Source organism: Perissodus microlepis, chromosome 4, assembly GCF_051167445.1.
Source record: "Perissodus microlepis isolate ML-2025 ecotype Zambia chromosome 4, ASM5116744v1, whole genome shotgun sequence".
Lineage (NCBI taxonomy): Eukaryota > Metazoa > Chordata > Actinopteri > Cichliformes > Cichlidae > Perissodus > Perissodus microlepis.
This window is the reverse complement of record NC_140464.1, coordinates 15,393,316-15,410,929: the sequence shown is the minus strand read 5'-3', so window position 1 is coordinate 15,410,929 and position 17,614 is coordinate 15,393,316. Positions and strand designations below refer to the sequence as shown.

Below are 17,614 nucleotides of genomic sequence, written 5' to 3'. Positions count from 1 at the left end.
ATGCAGACCGTTAAATGCGTTGTCGTCGGAGACGGGTACGTTTATTTAATCGGTATTAGTTAATGTTTTAAACCTGCTTTTTACCTTTAAATATAACATTAGCTAAAGGTTTGGTGTTTTCATGATATCGTCATTTCAAACTTGATAGTGGGGGGGGATAGGCAACAATTTTCGATGCCATATCTTTTATTTATTTATTTATTTATTTATTTTTCATTTATTTTGGAACAAAAAAAATCATAAATATGCTAAACAATTTCTGATCCTCGGTGGGGATATAAAGATACACCATTTTTATTTTCAGCATCCCAGCCTCTGATTTTTAGCACTGCATCTCCAAACAGTGTGCTCAAATGTTAAATCCACAAACTGACTTTCACTTTCAAAAGTGCTTCACTCAGTGCTGAAAGGGAAAGCGATAGACGACAGTGCTGGGAACACCTGATCCCGTTCCACCTCAGCTTTCATGAAGCCACTAAGCAGCGCTGTTTCAGGGGAAAAACTACAGTTTAACTTAATAAAGGAGGAGAAGCATCAGCAGAAAAATAATCAAAGCAGGTAGTTTTCTTGAGAATATAGAGGAATATTTATTTATTTATTAGTTTTTAAATCGACAGCATTTTATGCTGTTGTGGTTTTTACATTATTTTCTAGGTTGTCTCATGTAGTAACACTTTGTAGACACAAACACAGCAACGTGTAGTACTATGTCTGATGGATTCCTTTGTTTTGGTGATGGTGTTTTCAGAATGGAAAATTCTATTATGACACATTGTATGTTAGATTAAGATATTTTTAAATGTACAATATTATGTAGAATACTATGGAAGCAAATTCACACTACTTTTTGCTGGTATATCACATAAAATCCCTTTCATTTTGTCATTGTAACGTGGCAAATTGTGGAAAAGTTCAGGGTGTACAAATACTGTTTAAGGCATTGTACACTCCAAATGATTAGATCGATCAGGGATTTAGAAAAGTAGCACAACTGGTACTGACCTGACCCCAGTCACGCAAAAGGTGCAGTCTCCTCAGTTCATACCTACGATTGTTTTTTTTTTCCTTTCCCCAATAAATGCTAATCCAGCCTCTTCTCCCTTACAGAGGAGTGGGTAAGACCTGTCTGCTCACCAGCTACACCACCAATGCCTTTCCGGGAGAGGAAATCCCCTCGGTGTGAGTATCCAAAAGTGCAGTGCAGTGAACATTTATTTATTTATGCAAGACTAGCAGTCAGTAATCAGTCTCCATCCTCTTCACTTCATGATCAAGCTGGGATCATGTTGCAGAATCATGTAATGTGAGAGCTTGGCTTGTGGAAGAGGCTACAATCACAGCAGTTCACTGTAACTATCCATCCATCCATCCATCCACTTCTGTTTATCCTTACCAGGGCTGGAGCCAATCCCAGCTGTCATGGGTCAAGAGGTGGGGTACATCCTGGACAGGTCGAGAGTGTAACTAGCCAAGAAAAATATGTGTTACAGAAAGTTATGAGGAAACTCCACCTAATCTGATTCTGTTTCAGCTGTGGAAAGTGCTGATCCTCATTACTGTAACTGTGGGATGATACACAGGCTTTTGGTTCAGTTAGATTTAAAAAATGAGTGAATATTTCTTTAGAGAGAGCAGAAGTCGCTAAAGGGCACAATAAGTAAGAGGAAAGGTTGATTTCCATTTAGGTTCTGTGTGTCTTTTGTTTTTTTGTTTTTTAAATTTTAGTAGAGGTAATGTTTTAACTGTTTATATTAAACTAAGTTTAGCTCATTCACACTTCATCACTTCTGTCAGGTTCGACCACTACTCTTCCAATGTTATGGTGGATGGGAACCCAGTGACCCTGGCTCTCTGGGATACGGCAGGACAAGCAGGCTATGACAAACTTCGCCCACTTTCTTACTCATAGACGGTACAAAAAAAAGATCACATACAAAAAAAAGATCACAATGCTGTGTTAAAGTTCACTTACAGTACTTGAGCCTTGCCTCAGTTCTTTAGAGAAATGTTTCTTTTTTGGTGGTTTGGCTATATCTTAAGCCATTTAACACTGACTCGTGAATCATTCAGGAATAAAAAAAGGCACCTAACTCAAGGGATGATCCATCGGCCATTCACCAAAGCCTCATCTGAAATTACCTCAGTTTAAGGGCGGTTGTCAAGAAACCTTTCCTGACAGAACATTATTAAAGCAGTGTGGGATCCCCTTGATGGGGAATATAAGAAAAGACAGCCAGTATCCAAAGACGTATGCTGTACAGTCATTCCACTTTGGAAAATAACAGTTCCAAGAAATACTAAAAGCCCCAAATTACCATGACAGTCATGTTCATAATCAGAGTATGTAAACTCCACAAGTGTATGCATGCACATTTAAATAAATTGCTGCACCAATTTTTTTGCAAAATACAAAGAGATTAGGTTCTGACTGCTTCGTTTCTTTGTCTTACCAGGACATTTTTCTTATCTGCTTTTCGCTTGTGTGTTGTACCTCGTATGAAAACGTCCGTCATAAGGTGAGCAGTGGCTGTATTATGGAAAGATTTTTTGATGGGGTTAGCTTGTTTAGGTTTTACTAGTCCAGCTCTCAGTGTCAGTACCATGATGTTTACTCATTTTATGCCTGTTCTGTAGATGGAAACCTGATCAATAATAGAAAAATACAGTTATACTGCCTGAAGGATCCTGACATGTTAAAGAGTGGAAATTTTGGAAATGTCTCATAATGGGTGAAGTGTCTGCAGATATGGACACTGTACCTGTCTGTTGTAGTGAAGAGAGCTGAGCATGAAAGCAAAGCTGCTGATTTACTGTTCTGTGTCCCTGCGTTCACCTATCGTCACAAGCTTGCGTAGTGACTGAAAGAATGAGATTGCAGATTTTAGCAGCAGAAATTAGCTTTCTTTGAAGGCTAGCCTCACCCTTAGAGATAGTGTGCAGAGTTTAGTCGTTTGGGAGTGACTCAGAGTAAAGCTGCCACTCCTCTACATCAAAAGGAGTCAACTGAGGTAGTTAAGGCAACCTGACTAAGATGCCTCCAGGGTGCCTCGTGGACAAAGTCTTCCAGGGATGTACTGCCTTGGAGTAGATCCAGGACACACTGAAGAGATTTCATTTCTTGGCCGGCTTGGAAATGCCTAGGTGTTCCTCACAGATAAGCCTGAGGAGGTGGCTTTGGGGTGGGAGGTCTGGACAAGTGACAGAAAATATGTAGAAGGAACTTTATCTAACTTGGAGGCAACCATTCAAATCCACACCAAGAGTCTAATTAGAATCACCAGTGTCTTTGAATGGTGGGGGGAAAGCCTCATAAGCACAAGGAGAACATGCAGAAAGGTCCAAAATAATTAATTCATCCAAAAACAAAACATTGCATTGCAAACAGTAATCACTTGAAGCGATTATGAAATAATGTGCTTGAGATAACAGACAGTTTTGAAAAAGGACACCCCTGTGTCTGTGCAGTGGCACCCTGAGGTGAGACACCATTGTCCCACCACTCCCATAATCCTCGTGGGCACTAAACTGGATCTGAGGGCTGAGAAGGAAACCCTGGAGGTGCTAAAGGAAAAGAAACTCTCCCCAATTTCCTATCTTCAAGGACTGGCCATGGCCAAAGAGATTGGTAATGATTCAGTTATCTCTGATAATTTAATGATTAAATGTAATTAATGGAAGATGACAGATTCCAATAATAAACTAGTGGCTTTCCATTTCCTGTCTTCAGGTTCTGTCAAGTACCTGGAGTGTTCAGCCCTGACTCAGCGTGGTCTTAAAACTGTGTTCGATGAGGCCATCCGGGCCGTCCTGTGCCCTCCACCTGTCAAAAAGAAGGGGAAGAGATGCTCTCTCCTCTAAGACTTCCTTCACTGGAACAGTTACAGGGGAACATGACTGCTAGTGGTGAGGGAGAAACACACCAAACTTCAGTTATACCAACGCAGGGTCAGGTTTACGAGAAGAGGTTGGACTATTTTAGACCCTAATTCTGTCCTAACAATACTGTATAGAGGAGACCATGAATTTCTTGAGGCCTTCTAATATGTATTGGATGTTTTGTAAGACACACCACAGACTGCCTTCAGCTTTCCCCCACTGTTTGTTTGTTTGTGTGTGTGTGTGTGTGTGTGTGCTTACAGTCAGTTGCTTAGTTTGTTTTAAGTGGGGCGACCGTGGCTCAGGGGGTTGGGAAGCGCATCTGTAACCGGAAGGTCGCCGGTTCGATCCCCGGGCTCTCTGTCCTGGTCGTTGTGTCCTTGGGCAGGACACTTTACCCTACTGCCCACTGGTGTTGGGGCCGATGGCGCGATATGGCAGCCTCGCTTCTGTCAGTCTGCCCCAGGGCAGCTGTGGCTACAACTGTAGCTTGCCTCCACCAGTGTGTGAATGTGAGAGTGAATGAATAATGGCATTGTAAAGTGCTTTGGGTGCCTTGAAAAGCGCTATATAAATCCAATCCATTATTATTATCATTAAGTGGAAGTAGGGCAGGGTCATTACAAAATGATTTTCTTTCAAAACTTTTCCTCGTCCCCAACAGACATTCAACAGATATTTTGTCTATTTAAAGTCTAACAAAGTATTTATATGTGAGCCTCACTGCCCATTTCACTGAGAATACTGCACTTCTTGAGCCTGTCTTTTTATTTTTTAACATTTATTTATTCGTTTATTTATTGCCTTAAAAGACAAGCAAACCAAAGCTGGATGAATGTCAGTCTTATATACTTTTATGTAATTTTCCAGATTTGTACAGAGGATATATACAGAGTGGGGTTTTGTCTATTCAGTTGTTAGATTGTTTCCCAACAATTTAAAATGGTTTATATACAAATATATGCAAAAGAAAGTATATGATACAATGCAGTTTGTTGAGATTTTATTTAATAAAGGTACATACTTTTTTAAGTTGGAACTGACCAAAGAATCGTTTGTGTTCTTCTGAAAAAAACTTGAAAGCTTTGACTATATATGTGTGTGTGTGTGTGTGTGTGTGTGTATTTCAAGCTTTTACAAGTAAAAAACTTCAAAACCTTTGCTCTGTCATCTCAAAGGTTTAACACACACCTGACCGCCTGCTGCTGTTCATTCAGCTCCACCATATTTAGCACCTAACAAACTTCAGTTTCTCTTTATGAAGGCAGTCGTGTCACCTTGCTGTCAACAAAGAGCTTGAAGTAACCATTTGTGAAGTTGTGTTGCCTCCACTTTTCATGTGCCATAACCTGTTTACACAGAAGTTAGACTCACTCACTTTGTTAATCTGACACCAGGAATATCCTTTTTCAATTACCTCACTTAAAAAAAAAAAAAGCAAATAAAATCTTGTATGAGCATATGACTTTAAGTGTGGAGTTAATCTTTTAGGTGCACTTTTCCTTCATGTTCTTCATTACATAAAGTTAAAAAAAATAATAATAACTACATCACGGTTGAGGACGAAAGCCCGAAAGGTTCATTAAGAGACTTGCCTTATCGGAGGAATAATAACACTGTTACACAGTTGAAACAAAAACAATACAAGCGCGGCAAATTTTTTAAACCTCAGAAGCGGTTGCTGCTGCTACTTCCGGAGCAGCCCGTGAAAATATGGGAATATATCCAGGAAATTTATGAGTAAACTCGCATTAAAAGTTATGACGTTATCTGGAGCTCCTCCAAATGGGAGTTTCAACTGGAATTCTCCTTAAATTCGGATTTTCCACTTGGAAAGTCCGAGAAGTCAAAGGATGCTGAATATGGAGCTGTCTGGCAGGAGGAAAAGAGGAAGACCACAGAGAAGATCCGTAGATGTAGCGAAGCAGGACATGCAGACGGTTGGGGTGACAGGAGAGGATGCAAGGTGTAGGGGCAGATGGAGACCTTTAAAGGAAACAGCCGAAAGAAGAAAGTGGGAGAAGTCCCACCAACCCCGACTTGTGACTCGAGGTGACAACAGTGCGTGCAAACAGTATATAACAAAACTGTAATACTTGAAGTCTCTAGTACCACCTGATGTGTACTGATGATCGAGCGGGCTCTATCCAGGAATATGTTACAACAGCAGCAACAACGAAAAACATGCTTTGCTTTGTTGTAGCTCCTGATAGGCGGAGGCCTCCACCATGGTGCAAAAAAAACCTGTTTTCCGAGCACTGGAACGCGGACGACATTCCCAGCGCAGCACCAGCATCCAACTTTCAAGGTTAAAGCAAGGCAGCGTGATGAGAATGAGCTGTTGTTGGCTGGCTCCCGGGCTAACAGCATTTCTCCAGCTGCTACAGCACAATGCAACCCATTAAGTGTGTTGTCGTTGGAGACGGGTGAGTTCATTTAATATAAGTAGTTAATATTGATATTTTACAGGTGGTTAGCGATGCTGCAATTTCAAACTCGATGCTGATACCTTATACCATGTTGATACTACGGGGGGAAATGAGTAACGAAGAGGTTCTATTATTATTATTTGTTTGCTTTGTTTTGTTTAACAAACACATATCTGTACTTTCTACTCCGCGTATTTTCAGAACAGGCTCCTTATTTCTGGTTTGAGCCTAAACAGTGACACATTAAAGGCAATTAATCACAATCAATTAATTAATCATGTCGCATAAAATGAGATGAATATAAGGCAAAACCGTGTGGTGAAGTCAGGGGTTTAAAGTTTTTTGGTTTTTGATGTCCATTAGTTACTTCAGCATCTAACTAGCCCTACAGAAGACGAGAGAGCATAAAGGGAGTAATATTTTTTTTTAATTAGCAGATCATTTCAAATGCAACGTTTCTATCAGCCCAGCAAACATCAGCAAACACACAAACTTTTTATGTGCAGTTTGTCTCAAAGTGTGTTGCTAGTTAAAGGTTGTATTTCACAGGGAGAAAAGAAAGAGCTAACTTCACTCAGAGAAAGATTAGAAAGACATACATCGATAATATCGATACTACCTACTCTGTTATTGGTATTGGACTGATACTAGCGCAATAGGATCAATACTTTTCTTTCCTCTAAGTTCAGTGTGGTACCCACTGAATTGTGGTTAATTATTTGTTTTATTTATTCATTTTATTTAACTAATTATTGTGGAAATAATTAGTTAACACATAATCCTAACTAACTACATGATCATTGATCAGTGGCAGTTCACAGAGTGTTTATAAGCTTGGGGAAAACTTATAAAAGACTGAAGAAGTCACTTGGATGAGTGACGAAACGTTTCTCCCGCTGAAAACGCTACGTCCAGATGAACAGTAACAACTTTTGGTGAGTTTTTTGCCTTCTTTCAATAAATGCTAATCCAGCCTCTTCTTCATTCCAGAGCAGTGGGTAAGACCTGTCTGCTCATCAGCTACACCACCAATGCCTTTCCCGGAGAGGAAATTCCCTCTGTGTAAGTCAGTAATTGGTTTTTCATCCTCCTGCACAATCCTTACACAATCATGCTTGGCATCGCTTGACATCGTGTGAATTTCTTATATTAAAATTAGCCTTGCAGAGGATTTTAGAATCATAGGAGTGGAATAATGAAACAATAAATCAATTAATTTCCCTTGTTCTCCTGTTTTTTTTATTTTATTTTAGTAGAGGTAATGTTTTACCAGTTTATATTAAGCCTGAAGGTTTAGCTTCTACGCACTTCATTTTCTATCAGGTTCGACAACTACTCCACCAATGTTATGGTGGATGGGAAGTCAGTGAACCTGGGCCTTTGGGATACAGCAGGACAAGAAGACTACGACAGACTCCGCCCCCTTTCCTACCCAGAGACGGTACAACAACCACAACAAAAACATGATTACGTTCTGATTGTCAGCAATCAGTCAATGTTGTGCTATAGTTCACTTACATTATTGTGCAAAAGTCACCCCTCATTTCCTTATATCTCACTTCTAAGTCTTCTTGAGCAATAGTTCTACAGTGTTTATTTATTTATTTAATTAACCCATTTAAGAATCATGTATAAAAACGAACTTAAGCTGAGGGATGAACCACTGTTGTGTCGACAGATTTTTAATTGTGTTTTCCAGCACTTTGTTACAATAAACGTGTTGCAAAAACATTATTTATTCCCATTTCTTTAGTTGAATTGACTAAAAATCTCAAACATAACAATTTAACAGACATAAAAAAAAGTATTTCTGCACAAACAAGGTGATTTCCAAAAAGCTATTAGCTAAAGATTTGGCATAAAACTCAAAAACCCTTCTTAACAGGAAGTGGTTGTTACAGGCAGTGATTACTTCGGTATTTCTGTCTTACCAGAATGTGTTTCTCATCTGCTTTTCACTCGTGATGCCTGCCTCGTATGAAAACGTCCGTCATAAGGTGAGTAGTCGACATCATGTTGTTCATTCATTTCATGCCTGTGCTGCCAAACAGGCACAAGCAGCTGTAGATGGAAAACTAATCAATAAGCTCATTGGAAAAATGCAGCTATAGTTCCTGAAAGATCCTAATATGATGGAAAGTAAAGTTGTAACTAACAGGACGTTGTATAGGTAATTATAGTACAGATTCCAACTTGTCATAAAATGAAAGGAACACAGGAAAGTGGAGACAGCTGACAAATGTTTATCATTTCTGCTTAAGAATTTGCCATCAAATTCTTACCCAATGTGTGAGGGTGTGTTGGGAGATCTGGCAGAGGACCTGGTCTACATTATCTTCAGTTGTCACCTCCAGTAGAACTTCAACAGCAGAGGGAAGGCAGAGAAAATTGAGTCTGAATGGACCATTTTCTGTATTTTCATTGTTAATGTCGATGCACTGAGCTGCTGCTGCTGGTGCTGCAAGGTGGTTGGTGCCTGTCCAATTGCAGATTTTGTCTCTACTTTTTGCAGATTATGTGGTTCTAGTGGCTCCATCAGGTGATGGCCTCCCGCTCACATTGGAGTGCCTCACAGCGGAGTGTGAAGTGACAGGAATGAAAAATAGTTTCTCAGACAGAAAAAGGTTGTGTGGCTATTCCGGGTCAAGGATGAGTTGTTGCCCCAGGTGGAGGAAAGTGACAGACGGAGGGGCTTCATCTGTAATAATATGGATGCTGTACTGGTCCGTTGTGTTGAAGAGATTCCCTCAGCATCACAGCAACATCGTTGCTGTTGTTTTTCTTGCACACAACTTTACTTTCTCAGTTCATTTTGCAGACATAAGTTGGCAGAAACAAGCTGATGAATATAACAGAGTATTTATGAGCTACAGAGACTGAAAGTTTCTCAGTAGATAGCGGGAAAAGAAAACACTAGACTTAAACGGGAATAACCATGAGTCCAAATAAGACCCAAAAGAGGGGATTGTTCTCTACAAATCTACTGCTGGTGATTTCACAGCCTATTTATCACCATACTTATCATACCTTCTTAGACAACATATTATTTAGCCTGATATTAGACACATTTGTCAGTGTGTCACACTTGTTTCCCACTTAAGTTTAACACCATGTGCGGTATAACCAATTTCCATTGGAAAGGGTGTAAGAGACCAACACCAAACAAGACCGAGTTTTGTTTATTTTCTATAAATTTTGAACTTGAAGATGTCAAACTTTGCCTATTCTTTGAATTATTGTAGCTTAGTAATGAACCAAATAGATAAATATTTACCACCCCCCCCCAAAAAAGGACCTCCACTAGGTTTACAAGAAACCGTCAGTTAGTCACAATCCAAACAGCCTGTCACCACAGGCTAAAGACAGAAAAGTCACTCATATCACCAAGTGGGCAAATGTCACTGGCTGATGGCACAAGTCACACCCCTACTCTAGGTGTGTTTGGCTGCGCAGAGGTTTCCCCCTTATAGCCAAGAGTTTTACTGGATCAGGATTTGGGGCAAAATAGTGCATTGTTTATTTGCAGTTCCATCAAAAAGTGTTTACTGAATTACATTTTCAGAGATAGTTTTGAGAGATCTTTACAGAAGTTAGGAGAACAAACACTGGAAATATTGGAAAATCTGGTTATTCTAGTTTTTGTGCACAGCTGGGATTCTTGGTTTGCATCTTTAGCAGGCTTCTCATGCAAATGGAAATTAGTTGCAGCACTGATAAAATAAAGTGTTCAAGATAACACTGAACGATCTAAAACATTATATCCCTAAATTGTAAATGTTATCTTTGTGTAGTGGTGCCATGAGGTGAGACACCATTGTCCCAACACTCCCATAATCCTCGTAGGCACCAAACTGGACCTGAGAGATGACAAGGACAACGTGGAGAAGCTGAAGAAGAATAAAATCTCTCCAGTTACTTATTCTCAAGGACTGGCCCTGTCCAAAGAGATTGGTAATGGCTTCAGTTATCTCTGATACTTTTTTAAATGGTTAATTATAATTCATGGAAGACAGCAGATTCCAGTAATAAACCAGCTGCCTTCTTTTTCCCGTCCTTAGGTTCTGTCCAGTACCTGGAGTGCTCAGCCCTGACGCAACGTGGCGTTAAAACTGTGTTTGATGAGGTCGTTCGGGCTGTCCTGTGCCCTTCACCCATCAAAAAGAAGGCAAATAAATGCTCTGTCCTCTAAGACTTCCTTCACTGGAACTGTTACAGGGGAACGTGACTGCTACTGGTGAGGGTGGCTGAAGAAATACAAGAAAAACACCAGTACACATGCACAAAAACAATGTATTTCTGTCCTTCCATAACAGTTTCCATGTTTCCATGTAACAGTTATACCAATACACTGTCACTAATACTTGGTTGCTTGATGGGACCACTTGTTGGCTGCCCCACCCCACCAGTTACTCAGCTACCCAGTACTCACCCCTAAACTATGGTTGCCCTTCTAGTTATTTATATTGGATAGCTATTATTCAAGAAGTTATTTGAATTCATCTTTATTATGTCTTCCTCTTTACTTGTACAGTCAGTCTGAGCACTTCACTGTACGATATACTTCTATAACTCTGTATGTGACAAATAAAATTGAAACGTTCTTGAAGACCTGGAATTTAAATGTGCTTACCTGGAAAGTGTGCTTGTGTTGATGAAACATCATTTTCACCACTCTTTGAGCTACCTGGATGTTCTTTGCCTTTCTGGAAAGACTCTGATAGTGACCTCTGACCTCTGTGCTGGGGGGTCCTGGGTGTGTCTGAGGAATTTCCCTCCTCCTAAAGTTTCTTTTACTGCTTGCTCTGGGGGGAAATATCTCTTATTCCTGGTGTTTAAATAAACTGTTTCCTTTCTGTTTGTTTGTTTTGCCACAAAAGGGAATTTCTTTTCTACATGCATCACTGTTTGCAGTGTTTTCATTTATAGCCATAGAATATCTCCATTTCTCATTCACTGCAGCGAGTTTGTGTCTGAGGCAGCTTAGTCACGTGACAACAACAAAACAGCAGAGCAGGGAGGAGGATGAGGAGTGATGTGTGTGTGTGTGTGTGTGTGTGTGTGTGTGTGTGTGTGTGTGTGTGTGAGGGCGAGATGAGTATGTCTGCACTGGCATGGTTACTGTTTGATGAAACAGCCGCAAAATGTTGAATTTAGAGTAGAAAAACAAATTTAAGTTTCAATCCTGTCACACTATCGACCTGTCCACTCATATTGGCTTTTTTAATACCTCAGATGTGGTGGCTGCTGTTGTGCTTCATAATTTATGAGTAAACTCATGTTAAATGCTAGATAATATTATCTCAAGCTATAGTTATGAAGATATCTGGAGCTCTGAGTTGGAATTTCAACAGGAATTTACCCCTTAAGTTGGATTTGCTACTCGGAAAGTCCAAGAAGTCAAAGGATGTCGAATATGGAGCTGTCTGGCAGGAAAAAAGAGAAAGACCACAGAGAAGATCCACGGATGTAGCGAAGGAGGAAGTGGAGAGGATTGGGGTGACAAGTGAGGATGCCAGCCGGAGAGGGAGATGGATGCAGATGGTGACCTCTAAATAAAAAATGTAAAAAAAAGAAAGAAAAGAAAATAGCCAAAGTCCAACTAACCCTGACTTAAAAACTCAAGCTGACAACAGTGCGCGTCAAACTGTAATATTAGTCTCTGCAGTAGCACAGTTGTGTATTTATGACAGTGTCTTACTGCTCCTGCAGCGCAATGCAGAGCATTAACAGTGTTGCTGTCGGAGACGGGTGAGTTCACTTAATATTAGTTTATGTTTCACGCCTTTTTTTTTCGTGACTCTAGCGAAATATCTAGGTCTCGATAACAAAGATAATTTATAGTAGTGTAAATAAAATAAAATAAAAAATAACACCTATAGTTTTAGGTTGCTGGGCTTTTGGTGAGTTGGGATTAGACATGTGATTATACTAGTCAAATGTATTAATTAAAGTAAGCTGTCAGTATTTGTGTTTAGCTGCTCGCTGTACTGTCTTTAAGTGTAAAATTCATAAACTATATTCAAGTCAATTCAATTTTATTTATAGGGCACCAAATCACAACAACAACTATATTATATGAGTATTGGTTTACACACATACACATTTGTATTAACTGCTAAAAAAAATAATTTAAAAAAAGGAACACTTTAAAAACAAATCAGATATCAATGGGCAAAATCATTAAAGATATTAAGTTATATATTAAGTTATCTGGACAGAGAAGATGCATGGAAGGTGTAGAAGGAGCAACAAATGGAGACCGCTAAAAGGAGCTGCAGAAGGAAGAAGGTGCGAGAAGTCCTATCTCTCTCAACTTCAGAACCCAAGATGGACAACAGTGCATGCAAACAGTATTAAAATGGCAATACTCTCTGTAGTACCACTGCTGCTGAATATCGGCTTCAATGGTTATATTTTAAGCGCACAACTAGTGATGGATGGATGGAGGGCTCCACCTTACCATGGAGCAAAAAACCTGTTTTCCTAGCTTTGACTGTAACACTGACGACACGCCCAGCCCCAGACCCAGCATCCGACTTTCAAGGTAAAAGCAAAGAAGCTTGATAAGAAATGAGCTCCTGGGCTGACAGCATTCCTCCAGTTGCTGCAGCGCAATGCAGACCATTAAGTGTGTCGTCGTCGGAGACGGGTGAGTTCACTTACTCAATATTACTTTATTTTATTTTTTACACTTGGTTTTTGCCCGTAAAATGTGATGGCTGTGGCTCAGAGCAGGTAGAGCAGGTCACCGGCTGATTGGGAGGTTGCTGGGTTAACCCCGGGTGCTCCTGTTTGTGTGCAAACACCCTTAGGCAAGATACAAAATCCAATTTGCTCTCCGATGTGTCATTAAAGTTACTGTGTTATGATTAGCTATAGCTGCTACTTTAATGCTAACATTTACTGCTAGTTAAACAGCTAGCATTCACATGTGTACCAGACAGGGTGATACTTCTGATAACTGTTGTGTTGTGATAAGTGTTGTTCAGTGATGTGGATGTCAGCTACTGTTCATATGTTTAGCTGCCAGAGAGGGGAGGGGCTGTGTGCCTGCCTAAATAGTTTTGGCAACCTGAGTCCAGTGTAACAAAGTTGAATGTCCATCAGTTCAGACACAGCATTGGTGTTTTTTTATTTTTGTCTTCTGTCAGTAAATGCTAATACAGCTTCTTCTCCCCCACAGAGAAGTAGGTAAGACCTGTCTGCTCATCAACTACACCACCAAAGCCTTTCCTGGAGAGTACATCCCCACAGTGTGAGTATCTCACTTTGCAGTGCAGTGAGTATTTATTTATTAAAGCAAGATTAGCAAACAGCGATCGGTCTCCACCCTCCTTTAAAATCAGTGCATTATATGAAAATTTGGCTTGCAGAGGAGCTTACAATCACAGCAGTGGACTATAACTAGACCAGAAATACATGTTACAGGATGTTATGAGGAAACCCTTCAGCCTATCTCATTCTGATCCTAGCTGTTACTGTAACTGTGGCATGAAGTCATTGATAAACAAGCTTCCGAGTGAGTCAAATTTAAGAGAGCAGACGCCATAAAAGTCTACAATAAGGCAGATAAGATATCAACTTCCACTTCAGTTTTTTTTTTCAGTAGTTATATTTTGACAGTCTATATAAAGCCAGAAGGGTTTGGTTTATTTGCGCTTCATCACTTCTGTCAGGTTCGACAACTACTCCGCCAGTGTTTTGTTCGATGGGAAGCCGGTGAGCCTGAACCTTTGGGATACAGCAGGACAAGAAGACTATGACAGACTCCGCCCCCTTTCCTACCCACAGACGGTACAAGAACCACAAAAAGACAGATCACACAATGTTGTGCTATACTTCACTTACATTACTGTGCAAAAGATTTGAGTCACTCCTTAGTTCTTTATATTTCACTTCCAATGAAGTAAGATGTTCCTATGATTTTTTTAAAAGTGGTCTTCAGCAGTAGTTCTCCATGCTTTCTGAAGGTCTTTAAGTTTTCCGTTGGACATTGGCAGCTTTTTCACTGATTTTCAAAATATAAAGAATTGAGGCTCTGACTGTTTTGCTTTCTTTGTCTTACCAGGATATTTTTCTCATCTGCTTTTCCCTCGTGTCTCCTGCGTCATTTGAAAATGTCCGTCATAAGGTGAGTAGTCGCTATATTATGGAAAGGTGGCTGCACAATGTCAGGTACTGACAGTGTCAGTACTGTCATATCAATATCATGACATTTACTTATATTGTGCCTGTGCTGCAAAGCAAGCACAAGCTGCTGTGGATCAAGACCTAACCATACATTAAATGGAAAAATTTAACTATATTTCCCAAAGGATTCTAACATGATGGAAAGTAGACCCGCAACTACAAATGAATTTTATTAGTGAATAATGTGTGAGTTAATTTCTATTAAGTAGTGAGTTTTCATAAAACCAGAAAACGACAAGAAAGTGGAAAATGGCGACAAAATATTTCGCATTTTTTTTACTTTTAAAATGTGCCATCAAAATTCTGTTAGGCATATTTTCTCTTAATAAACAACGTTTTTTTTATTAAGTGTGATTACTCTGAAGTGTGACATATGCCAACTAAGCAACCCACTGCAAGCAGCCAGGAGTAGCAGACTGGATCTCCAAGGTGGAAATCACTGCTGAGAACACAAATGGTCGTCTCACATTTGCCAAAAAGCATCTGGATGATCCCCAAGACACACAGCATTTCATAAGAACACCATCATACCAACAGTCAAACATGGTGGTGCTAGTATGAGGGTCTGGGCTGCTTTGCTGCTTCAGGACCTGGACAACTTGTTGTAATTGATGGAACCATGAATTCCGCTTTCTACCAGAAAATCCTGAAGAATTTTTGGCCATCAGTTCATGCCCTGAGACTCAAGAGGTCTTGGATTATACAGAAGGGTGATGATCCAAAAAACACCAGCATGTCCACCTCTGTATGGCTCAAAGAAACAAAATGAAGATTTTGGAGTGACCTAGTCAAACTCCGGGTTTCAACCTGACTGAGATGCTTAGGTAACCTTAAACAGGGCTTTCATGCTTGCAATTTGAAAACAATTCAGCAGAGAAGAGTGGGTCAAAATTCCTCCACAGTGATGTGAATTACTCATTAGCAGTTATTACAAATGCTTGATTGCAGTTCTTGCTGCCAAGGATGGCACTACCAGTTATTAGGTTTAGGGGTAATTGCTTTATCACAGTTATTTTAGATAATCTAATGTGTACCAATGCCGACCTATTGCTCTGGCTTTGGATTTCAAAGGTGTCTTACTCCCGTCTTCCCCCTTTAAAAGAAACTTCTTTTGTTTTTTATTTTTTAAATAATGTAGCAACTGTATGGCATTGTATGTTTGTAGCCAGGTAATAAGCATTATTTTGTAACATTTAGAGTTAAAGCCTTCAAACAACCAGTCGAACTCACATCCACACCTACAGCCAAATTAGATTCACCACTTAATCCAACATAAATGTCTTTGAGTTGTAGGAGGAAACCCTCAAAAGCACAGGGAGAACATACAAGCTCCATTTAGGAATGCTCCACATGATTCATTCACCAAAAATCAAAAGAATGACAATGCAAATAGGAAGTAGCTGCAGCTTCAATAAAATAAAGTGTTCAAGGTGGTGCAGGCCGAGCTGGGAAGTTAAACTCATAAACATTGTCTCTTTGCAGTGGATTCATGAGGTGAGACACCATTGTCAGAACACTCCCATAATCCTCGTGGGGACCAAAATGGATCTGAGAGATGACAAAGATGCTTTAGAGAAGCACAAGAAGGAGAAGAAGACTAATCTCTCTCCCATTAACTACCCTGATGGACTGGCCCTGTCCAAAGAGATTGGTAATGGCTTCAGTTATCTCTAATACTTTTTCTTTTAAATCATCACGGAAGAGAGCAGATTCCAGTAATAAACCTGGAATCTGGCTCTCTGTTTCCTGTCTTCAGGTTCTGTCAAGTACCTGGAGTGCTCAGCTTTGACTCAACGTGGCGTTAAAACTCTGTTTGATGAGGCCATCAGGATTGCCGTGTCCCCTCCACCTATCATCAAGAAGACAAAGAAGTGCCTTCTCCTCTAAGACTTCACTGAAACAGTGTATTTCAGATTCTGTCCTTCAATGTGTGCATCAGTTATACAGTTGTAAGGTCAATTTTAGGAGACATTGCTTCCTAAAAGTGTATACTGATTTTTGGTAGTAGAAATGTTTCCAAATTGACTGTACACATGCTGTATTTTAGCCGAAAAGAAATTCTTTGATCTGTTGTCTCTTTAAAACACAGCTGACAGTCTGCTGCTGTTTCCTGCTCAACCACATCAAGCATTTACAAGTTAAAAACGCCACTTTCTCTCTATGGAAGGAGGCGTGTCAACAAAGAGCTTGAACTTGAACTAACCACCTGTGAAGTTTGGAGTAACGTCTTTACTGGTAATTAATTTTTTGCCTTAATGGTTCATGTTAATTCACTCTCATGAAGTAAATGAAGTCTGAAGCAGAGAGAAATGAATGTTGTATACGCTTAGCTTTATGAAGAAAAGCTATTGTGCTTTTTTGTTTTGTTTTTTAAAGCGAAGAAATTCCCCTAAAACAGGTTCTGTTTGTTTTCCTTTGAGCCAAAATGGCAAAAATAGCTGAAGTGTTGCTGACTCACTTATTCTTGTGAATCTTTCACTTATACCATACTGGAAAAATAAAGATTCACCATTATTCGAACATATTTTAATGTAAATGAAAATGTACATTTTTCTCCCGATCACTGATATAATTAGTTAGAGCAATAAAATAAGATTAGATGTACGTTTTGGGCAACATATTAAACCACATGAATAACACTTAAAAATATATTTTGCATTATGCTTTTAGAAAAAATCAATTAATGACACTGTCTCAGAAATATCTTCATTAATATACACTCAACTGCTCATCAACACAAAATCTATCCAGACAGTCCTTACAGACAAATAAGCTCAAGACGACTTCCCTGAAGCTTAACCGGAGAATCAGAATAAGCAAGAAAACTGATTTACATTACTTGTTTGAACCAGATTACTCTGCTTAAACTTCTTCCCTTGCAACCTGAAACCAGATAAGCAGTACATATCAAATGGATGGATGAATCCTCTTAAAATAAACTCAAAGTCTTGACACTTTCTGTAAAATTATATTTAAGTTTTGTTTTTTAGAGCATGTTTTATGCCAACTTGTCCAAGTATAGAATATGCTTGGTTGGTGCTAACAGACATTGTTTTATCTAACTAGTCACAGAACTTTTGGGGAAAGCCTCTTTGGTGAATTTGTGGCTCACTGGAGTC

At 39.6% G+C, this 17,614-nt stretch overlaps 2 protein-coding genes and 1 pseudogene across 3 annotated transcripts; all 3 read left to right on the top strand.

The window, feature by feature from the left end:
* On the top strand, positions 1 to 4,832 carry LOC146388622 (ras-related C3 botulinum toxin substrate 1-like; annotated as a pseudogene). Its single transcript, XR_014800064.1, has 6 exons — positions 1 to 35; positions 1,108 to 1,179; positions 1,795 to 1,912; positions 2,454 to 2,516; positions 3,466 to 3,625; positions 3,728 to 4,832. The product of XR_014800064.1 is annotated as a ras-related C3 botulinum toxin substrate 1-like (transcript).
* Positions 4,833 to 6,267: 1,435 nt separating this feature from the next.
* Positions 6,268 to 10,746, top strand: LOC146388621 (ras-related C3 botulinum toxin substrate 1-like). The gene is made up of 6 exons (XM_084926030.1): positions 6,268 to 6,302; positions 7,296 to 7,367; positions 7,629 to 7,746; positions 8,240 to 8,302; positions 10,097 to 10,256; positions 10,364 to 10,746. The coding sequence occupies exons 1-6, from the start codon at positions 6,268 to 6,270 to the stop codon at positions 10,492 to 10,494; spliced, it is 579 nt and encodes a 192-aa protein (XP_084782156.1). The 3' UTR covers positions 10,495 to 10,746.
* Positions 10,747 to 12,823: 2,077 nt separating this feature from the next.
* Positions 12,824 to 17,147, top strand: LOC146388620 (ras-related C3 botulinum toxin substrate 1-like). The gene is made up of 6 exons (XM_084926029.1): positions 12,824 to 12,954; positions 13,489 to 13,560; positions 13,982 to 14,099; positions 14,374 to 14,436; positions 15,978 to 16,146; positions 16,252 to 17,147. The coding sequence occupies exons 1-6, from the start codon at positions 12,920 to 12,922 to the stop codon at positions 16,380 to 16,382; spliced, it is 588 nt and encodes a 195-aa protein (XP_084782155.1). The 5' UTR covers positions 12,824 to 12,919; the 3' UTR covers positions 16,383 to 17,147.
* The last annotated feature ends 467 nt before the right edge of the window (positions 17,148 to 17,614 follow it).